General features: G+C 44.4%; 1 protein-coding gene across 1 annotated transcript in view; it reads left to right on the top strand.

Annotated features, from left to right (window-relative positions):
* Nucleotides 1-10,000, top strand: part of LOC138060166 (uncharacterized) — a 17,703-nt gene that overhangs the window by 6,961 nt on the left and 742 nt on the right. Inside the window, exons 2-3 of the mRNA XM_068905891.1 lie at nt 1-8,374; nt 9,297-10,000. The exon at nt 1-8,374 is cut by the window's left edge and continues 2,607 nt beyond it; the exon at nt 9,297-10,000 is cut by the window's right edge and continues 742 nt beyond it. Of these exons, the coding sequence (XP_068761992.1) occupies nt 1-8,374; nt 9,297-9,983 (9,061 nt within the window). The 3' untranslated portion in view covers nt 9,984-10,000. The remainder of the gene's footprint in view (nt 8,375-9,296) is intronic.

The following is a 10,000-nucleotide window of genomic DNA, read 5'->3' on the forward strand; positions in this document are numbered from 1 at the left end:
CGCAGATGGCCTTTGTGGCTCTTGCTTTAGGGTGCAACTGGGACAAAACTACTCTCGAGGAAATGGTAGTTCCGCGTTTCCTGAAGGGCGGCCGACTACAGTTTTAGACGAGATCGGAGGAGAAAGTGCTTCTGACGGTGATGTCGATGGGCTTATCAGACAAAAACTGTCTGTTGGAGAAGGGAGTCTGTCAGCTATTGTTCTTGATGATGAAGTTCGCAAGGAGACGCGGATGATTTACGGTGGCATATACAGTCTTTATTTCAGGTTCACAGCTGTGGTTACTCGAGGGGTAGTTCGTCTTTTTGTGAGTGACACAGTAACCTTGCAGTTGTTGGTGAAATCCTGCGATCCTCGTTTGTGTGGAGGCACCCTCGTCTCTTACACATCAAATATAACCTTTTACATCAGTAACCACATAACAGTAAAAGTTGTCATTGGACTCGACGTGTACGATACCGGAATTGCTACCGAAGCCGACGTATGGAATCAAATCTCCGTTGTGTTCATTCGTGAAAAGCTGGAACTGTTCGTCTTTATCACATTCTCTTCTGGAATGGTACAGGTACGCAAGTTCGAAGTGAGGATAGATCCTTTCGTTGCTGAAGGGACTTTTGCCATCGGGATGTGGCAGCCCGCTTCAGGAACCATCAGTGTGCAGCCAACAAATGTATTCATCGGACAAATAGATGAAATATGCGTATGGAAGATACCTTTTGACTATGCCTTGATTCAGCAGAGTTGGCGTGCAAATATCCAACCTAACGCCCCATCTCTAATGAACTTGTGGAAATTTAACGAGGGCGAGAATGCCGTTGTCAAAGACCTTGTGTCCGCTGTTGAGTTGTCATTCCCTAGATATCCTCTTGGAAAGCCTGATTGGGTGTTTTCCGATGCACCCATTGCCTCTGTCGTAACAGTGAATCCGAACAAGAACAACGTGACTTTGCAAGGAATCGCAGCTGAGGTCTGTTTTGAGTTCATCTTCCAAGGACCAATCTATTCAGCTTGCAAATTGTTAGGTAACGTGACAATTGAATTTTACTTCCGTGCTTGCGTGGAAGCGGTAGTTGACACTGGATCAACAGTTCAATCCATCGATGCTGTGATAACACTATCAGATTACTGTCAGAAAAATCTTGGCTTAACCTATTTCCCAGCACAACCGCTATGTAACAAGTTCCCTGGGAAACGCTTTCCCAACTGGATAGGAGCAAACTGCACAACCCCGTGTGTCTTTGGAAAAGCTTCAAATATCAGCGAAGTTTGTGAATGTGATCCCGGTTTCTATGGAGTAAATTGCTCGGGTATTTGCCCTGGAGGAAAGGGACGTGCTTGCAACAACCATGGCATCTGTGATGTTGTGACTGGAAAATGTTTTTGCGAAGTTAACTGGCGAGGAAATGAAAACTGTACAGCTTGCTCAACCGGTTGGACGGGAAATGATTGTTCGACAGCCTTCACTCGGCGGTCGTCAATCGGTGCCTTCTTTGGAGTAGGCTCAGTTTCCATTGGTGGACACTTTTCATCACTAAGTGGCATAAGCTATAGCTTGCACATGACCGGTGAATATTACCTCATATACTCCGTATATGTGCCAGTAGTTATGCAGGTTCGCTTGGTGGCATGCTACCGAAAGTTGACATGCATTAATTCTATCGCATTGAAATTTGCATCTCACAAGATTGTTTTGCATGCACCTTACACATCGGCTGGAAGCATTGTTGTTTGGTTGAACGGAAAAGTTATCGATATCGATGTCCATCGACCTACTGCTCAAACTCACGGGTTCGAAGTAAAAAAGATCACAGCACATTTGTGGGAAGTGAAATACACAGGATTGTACCTAAAAATAAGAGTCACCGGACGGTACTTGAGCTTAAGCACAAAAGCAACTGGACTAGTATGCAAGTCGGCTATCGGCCTCCTCGGCTCCTGCAACCAAGGTCTCTTAGAATCATTGTTGTCTTACAGCCCGAATACAAACTGTTCTGACGAGAGTTTCACGTTGAACATATCCGAAAACCATCCCAACAGCATATATGCACCAGGCAGTGAGAACAAAACTCAAGATATCTTAACATCACTTATTGTCTCGAAGCTAAGAGTGAAGGCTTGCCACAGCTTATTCGAATACGTCTATAAGGGAATTATCGAATATCGAGAAGCTAATGCTGGCTACGCACTTTACTTTGACCATACAACAGTTGTTTCTGGAGTGATCTACAAGGCTTTCGTATCTACGGACATAACCATTAAAATCATGTTCAAAACGGTCCGTTATGGAGTTATCGTTTCCTATACCAGGACAAAGACGTTATTTGTTACCAACTCAGGAGGTGCGTTCATTGTGTACTTTGGAGATAACGTTTATCCTACAAACATTGCTGCGGAGCTGAACGAATGGAATCAGATCAGTCTTGTGTTTAGAAAATCCTCTGGGGTGTTGCAATTTTATTACTTCTCATCTGGCGGTCAGTTGCATCGTCTAGACATAAACATCGGCTCAGATATTTTTGTTCCCGGGGGCATAATTGCCTTTGCAGGTTGGATGCCATCTTTGGACGGTTCTGGAATTCAGCCTACCGAGGCCTTCGCTGGCTTCATAGATGAAGTTCGCATCTGGACGCGGTATTTCCATCCAGCATTCATTCTTCAGACCTGGAACAGATCCGTTAGTGTAGGGAGTCAAGACATTGCACACGCTTGGAAGTTCAATGAAGGTGAAGGAATCCTCGCTGTTGATAAAGTGACAGGAATGAGTCTTGAGCTTCCTTTCCAACCATGGAAGGAACCAGAATGGAAATATTCAGACGTGGTTTTACAAATGTCATTTTACGAGCAACAACAAGCATTTCCATTCGCGAACAAAACATTCCGAGTCGAAGCTGAGTTATTCTGTAATAGAACGTTGTTAAACGGCCCTCTACATTCAACCTGCGACAGCCTTGGTCTCGGTGTGGCCATTTTTTATTTCAGATCTTGCCTCCAAAGAATTGCAAGCTTTAATTCCTTGTACATGTCTCTGGAAGTGATTATAGCTTACGCTGATTACTGTCAGGCCGTTAATAACTTAACACTCTGGCCGGCTAAGCCTCTCTGTAATGAATTCCCCGGCAGGGACTTTCCCATTTGGTTCGGAAAGGATTGCGATCGAAAATGCATCTTTGGTAAGAAGATCGATTTTGAGACATGCATTTGTCACCATGGTTACTGGGGTTCGGAGTGCGCTAACCCTTGTCCTGGCGGAGCAGCAACACCATGTAACAAAAATGGAGTGTGTGACAGCGCGACAGGCAAATGTGAGTGCCACGCTAACTACAATGGAACAGAAGACTGTAGCGCTTGTTCCTCTGGATGGACTGGGGCCGACTGTTCCCTTGCCTTGGTAATGGTCAGCAAGCTTCATGTATCAATCGCGGTATCGTCCACTGGAGGCCATTACGTTACTTTTGACGGATACAGCTTCACCCTAGTGGCAGTTGGTGAATACTACCTCCTATTTGATCCCAGTTTATCATTCCAAGTTCAAGTTCGTCACGTTCCCTGCCGATTACAATCCGTTTGTGTCAACGCCTTGGGAATACGCATCTTCTCAACCGTGGTATCATTCCACGCTCCTTACGTCTCCGGTGGAGGTCCTGTCATCTGGGTCAACGGAAAGCTTGTACCTCTATCCGGATTTGTTACTGTAATAGGAGACACTCATCTTGGCGTTCATCTGGAGTACACAGGCAGTGGCCAGTACCTTATCACTTGGCGAGACAATTTTGCCATTGACATACGCATTGATGGACGCTACTTGAGTTTCAAGGTGAACGTAAAGCCGGCTTATTGCGCGAACTCAACTGGGCTGCTTGGTTCTTGTGATAACCATCCAGACAATGATCTTACAGCTAGTTCCAACACGACCGGCTTCCTTGCAAACATCTCTCAGTCGGCATTAAATTCAGAACTTGCAAACCACGGTCTTGTTCTTAAGAATGATAGCTTGATTGTCTTGAAGTATGACTACTTCCAAGAGACTAGACTTCCATCTGGAGGAGTCTATGCCCTCGTTTTTAACCACTCAGGAGCCTCGTCCAGGCCAATTACGCAGGCATTTACTGTGAACGTCGATATCACCATTGAAATCCTCCTTAAGCCGTACAAGTTGAGTGGAACAGTATTCTCCTACGCAGTCTCACAAACATTTGCTGTTTTGAGTGAGAACTCTCTTACAATCCGCTTCGGAAATACCATGATAATTACTGGAGTTAGTTTGACAATCAATCACTGGAGTCACATATCGCTTATCTGGTATCACAAGACGCAAACTTTGGAGTTTTATCACTTTGACTCTTCCGGTAAAGTAACGCGAAGGTCTTACGTACTGTCGTCCAATCCTTTCATACCAGGAGGGATCCTTTCGGTTGGACAATGGGAACTTTCACCCGGACAAAATGAAACGCTTACGGACAATTCATTTGTAGGCATCATTGATGAATTCCGCGTGTGGAAACGAGCTTTCAACCCATCTCTCATTCAACAGAATTGGCGCATGAATGTTCTACCCTCTCACCCTGACGTCGCAGGGCTCTGGAAAATCAATGAAGGGGAGGGTGACGTCGTTAAAAATGCAGTCAGTGAGGAGCACATTTATCTGCCGAAATCACCTTGGCAACGGCCATTGTGGATATTTTCTGATGCAGACATAAGAACCAATTTTACATCGTCTGAAAGACCGTTTGAAACTCATTTCCACAATAAGACACTGGAAACGAGCGCAAAGTCTTTCTGCCTCGAATTGTTCTTCGAGAGTCAAATGTACGACCTCTGTTACGGTGACTTGAAAGCTGAACTTGAATTTTACTTCCTGGTTTGTCTAAAAGATGTAGCAACAAGTGCTAATATTGGGGCAGCCCTGACAGCTGTTATAACATTTTCAGAACATTGTCAATTGGCACTAAACCTCACCATCTGGCCAGCTCAGTGGCTTTGTAACAAGTTTCCAGGTCGCCAGTTTCCTCTTTGGATCGGCGACAACTGTGATGTCAAATGCGTCTTTGGGACTGCGGATGCCAATGACCGGAACCTTTGTGTCTGTACCAAGGGTTATTGGGGAGGCGATTGTTCCCATCTATGTCCAGGTGGTCTTTTAACCACATGCGGAGGTCATGGGCTGTGCGACAGGGTTACAGGACAATGCAAATGTGAGGTTAATTGGGCAGGCGATGGCAACTGCAGTAGCTGTAGTCCTGGATGGAATGGAACGAACTGTCAATTTGCTGTCAAGCTTGTAACGGGAATATCATCCAACACTGTTGTGTTTGCATCGATTGGTGGTTATGGATACTTTACAACGTTCTTCGGTGTAAGTTTTACTCACAGAGTTATCGGAGAATTTTATCTTTTGCGATCCATTGAGCGCAACTTCTTCATCCAGCTACGACAAGCTTCTTGCGTGACTGATGGCTCGTACACCACACTTTGCACAACAGGTTTTTCTTTTGGTTTCCTTGACACCCATGTTGTCATTCGTGCACCAATCAAAACGCTCGTGGTGACAGAAACCTTCTTTCCTTTTGTTTGGTTGAATGGAAAAGTACTCCAAGTTGACCACAGAACCCAGCTATCAGTGCACTTCGTCATGGTTCGCATTTCCACCGTCACTTTTCACATATACGGCCCAGATGGAATGAAATTTGTCTTAACTATTGGAAACAGTCTTTCCGTGGCAGTCAACGTACCAGCTTTGTATTGTCAAAACTCCACTGGTCTCCTAGGGTCGTGCATAGATCATTTGTTCAACAACTTTGACAGTCTTGAATCGTACATAGCAGACCTAAAGATCCGATCAATAGTCGACGTTTCCCGGACTTTGTTCATCTACGAGGTCTTGCACTACTTCGAACACCGCATTCCCACTGGCGGTGGTTTCAATTTGTTTTTCGCCGATAGCTCAGTTCGATCAGGTCCTATCTTCTTTCCCATAGTCGATGTTCTAACGATTGAGCTTCTTGTAAAGGCTCACCAACCAGGAGGGGTCATTCTATCGTACTTAAGCCACAGTATTTTTGCCTTGGTTGACGACGTAACCCTTACCATCGTCTACAATGGATCAGTCTATGACACTGGCTTCAGCCTTGAGATTCACCGTTGGAATCAAATTACCCTTGTCTACAAAGAGCTGGTTGGGATCCTTCACTTTTATTTCTTCAGCTATTCTGGAGAGGTAAAAGTTCGTGTATTTAAGCTTGACAGCCACGTTTTTGCCACCAAAGGAGTCCTAACGCTTGGCCAATGGCAGCCGTCAGCTTCGTCAGACGAGCTGATCCCAAAATCGAGCTTTGTTGGTGAGATTGACGAAGTGCGCATGTGGAAAAGGCGAACGAACCCAGACCTTGTGAAACTGAATTGGAAGATAAATGTGCAAGTTAGTTCATACCCAGACTTACTTCACCTATGGAAATTCAATCAAGCTGAGGGAAATGTTATTCGCGATTTGCAAGGGACAAGTCACCTATATATAACAAAGTTCCACGAACCGCGTTGGTCGTTCTCAGATGCTTACATCCCTCAAACTAAAGTGAAAGACACTAAATTTTTTAACTTAAGGCTACGACTACAGGCCGAATCATTCTGCTTCAGCCTTGTCCTTAGTGGGACATTGTACGCCAGATGCGAGGCACTAACAATACAAGTGGCCCAGTTTTATTACAAAGCTTGCCTATACGACATTTCGGTATCACTGAGTCTACACTCTGCCGTTTACGCGGTCGTCTCCTTCGCAGACTACTGCCAAAGCGCTCTTGAACTAACTGCATGGCCTGCAAAGGAACTCTGTCATCACTTTGAGCTCCAACGATTTCCGTACTGGATTGGAGCGCATTGCACGACGCGTTGTGTCTTTGGATACGCTGTTCCGGATATGAATGCAACAGACCTTGTCTCCTGTAAATGCCTGCCTGGCTATTGGGGCGAGGATTGCTCCAACCTTTGTCTAGGAGGATTGAGGAAAATCTGTAACGGTCATGGTGTTTGCAGTGAAGTAAATGGTACATGTGACTGCGATGCTCACTGGAGAGGCGATGTTACCAACCGGTCAGGAGACAATGCAGTATTAAATTGCAGTGTGTGTACGGACGGCTGGATGGGCACAGACTGTGCAGTCGCCGACGAATCTTCTGTTGCCAACTCGTCTGAGACGCAAATGGCTCTAAACTTTGGCGATCCCCATTTCACCAGTGTGATGGGCATGAACTTTCACTTCGAAGTCCCCGGTGCATACCAGCTCATTAACTTGTCTGCTGTTGTGGCACAAGCATTGATAGTTCCGTGCAATAACATAATGAACTGCCGACGAATCAGCGAAGTCTCTTTACGTTCCTCGCAAGCAAAGCTTTTTGTTCGTTATACTGATCTCGAGACCATGGAAAGTGGAACTGTTAACCTAGTAACAAACGAAACATCTGCACTTGATGGTACCCATAAATGGGTTGAGGTTGCTGACATCAGATACCGTTGGCTCAAAGATACCATTTTGGAGGTTGGATTCTTGGAGTACAAGGGAGTTCAGATCAATATCCTCGCATACAATGGTACATTGGGAACTGCAATTCAAATGCCAAAATCAATGAGAGAAAACACGGATGGCATTTGTGGAGCGAAAGAGGGAAAGTGGATGCAAGAACACAATAACAGAAGCCGTACGTTCCGTGTAATTGGCCTTTCTCAACAACTAGCTGTAAACGCGTCCAGGGAAACCACGAACCAGATTTTAATGAATCAAAAAACACTTGATCTTAGGCTCAGCAGCCAATTCAAAATGAAACGAGAGGATAACTTCTTGACTACGAAAAACTCCTGGCGTAGTTTTTCCGGTGCAGGTTACATGCTGGAGTTTTCTTCCAGTAACACAGCTGTCATGTACGGTGGAAACTCAAGCATCCCAGTTCTTGACGAGTTTACCATTGAAATCTGGATCTGTCTAGTCAATAAAGGATCAAGTGTTTCTGAGCTTTGCTCATCGAGCCAGAGACACTCTAGTGATAAAATCGTTGGTACCCAAGCAATCTTCTCCGCGTCGACAAGTAGTGGAAACTTTGCCATCTTTTGTAAAAAGGGAATACGTGTCGACTGGGACGGAGAGAAATTTGTAAGCGGTATCAACATCACTGAAGGCACGTGGACCCACCTTGCGGTGACGTGGAGGAATATTGATGGCCGAATGAAGGCTTTCACGAACGCACAAGGCAGGCAACAAAGTGCGACGACTTTTGGGGTTAAGATTGGAAAGCACTTCTCTTTGGATGGGCTGCTGATTCTCGGACGGTACATCCGGGATATGATGGACAACGAGTATGACATGCGTGGAGCTTTGGACGAATTTAAGGTAACGAGCAAACGTCTTTTTGTAAAACCAATATCGGAGTACAGAAGCTAATGACTGAAAGAATCTGACTCTGAAAATACGAAAAGCGTTTTGTAAACAATGTGAAAAATTGTAATTTTCAGTCACATCTCATGACTCCATACGCAAAGCCCGAGGTATAAACAAAAGAGAAGAATTGTAAATAATATTTATCTGTAACCCTAGACATATATCTATATATACATTTTTCTCCAATCTTATGCCTACTTTTCTTATGGCTTATATTTGAATTTCAAAAAACTGTACCGGCAAATCATTTAACTCCCTGAAGAAGTCATGCCGTGCCTGACAAAACATTGGTTTAAACAAAAAATATATAACCTCACAGCCGTACAACCAGCCTTGCATTATTATTTGGTTTACAGTTAATTATGAACGTTTCACTTAGATTTTATATAGCCCTAACGATTTTTCAAACACTTTGTAACTGACGATGACATTCGTAACGTCGAAACATGTCTTTTAAATTAAAGAATTTCGTAATCTGTTCAAAAAGTACAATTCACCTTCTGCTCTCTCGATCAATGTGAAAATATTATGCAACGCTTGAACCGGTGGGGAATTCATGTTTCGTCGTTGCACACTGCGCCCTCTGAGAGGACAGATTTTACAAGGTCCCAAGTAATAACAATAATAATGATGATAATGATAACTTTTGAAAGAAATCTCAATCTTATATTATTCGTGTGCAAGTGCTCTTGCACACGAGTCAAAAATCAAACCAAATCACGGAAATGAAAGCAGATCGAGTCATTTCATATCGTTGACGTTGTCTCCTGAGTTTCGTTTGACTTGCCAAAGCAACAATTAATGAAACAGCTATAGTCCTTAAAACATTTTCTTCGATAAAAAGCAATGAAATAACTGCCTTTGTCTTCAACAGGTGTGGCAGTATGCAAAGACTGTGGAACAACTTAACTCCTCGATGTATTTAAAGTTCGAGAATTACCGTGAAGGATTAGTGCTCTCCTTGCCTCTAGACGAAGGAATGGGGCTGACTACTGAGGGCATCTTTTATACTCCGCTTCCGGTTGACGTCACCAGTGCCCCTCAGACTACCTCAGCTGTTAATACGACCATTGTACAGTTCTTAATCCATTCCGGTGAGTCCCCTGGATGGGCCCCCTCAGGGGTTCATATGACGCCCATGGCAAATTACAGTCTTGTGTTCAGAAACGCCACTCTCAAAGAACTTGCTGTCCAGTTATGTTACAAACAATTTTATGAAGGGGTGCTGCAAGATCACTGTAGCAAGACCTTGGTTTCTCAAGCTCTGTTTTTCTATGAGTCTTGCCTCACCGATGTGGCTGATTCTGGGAGCCTTGCTCACTACAAACTCTCGGTAAGTCTGTTCGGCTTGTACTGCCAGAAAGTACTTGGCATTCCTGAGTGTCTTCTGTATGGCACCTACGACGCGTTCTCACAGTGTCCCAAAGAGACTGATCATAAAGAAGAAGTCCTCACCACAGTTGTAATCATCGTCACGACCGTTTCGTCACTCCTATTTCTCTTGTTCCTTCTTTTTATTATTTTGTGGTTTGCCGACGTAGAAAGAGAAAATCTCACGTAGAGTGCATCTACCTAGAT

Source organism: Montipora capricornis, chromosome 8 (genome assembly GCF_036669925.1).
Source record: "Montipora capricornis isolate CH-2021 chromosome 8, ASM3666992v2, whole genome shotgun sequence".
NCBI classification, from domain to species: domain Eukaryota; kingdom Metazoa; phylum Cnidaria; class Anthozoa; order Scleractinia; family Acroporidae; genus Montipora; species Montipora capricornis.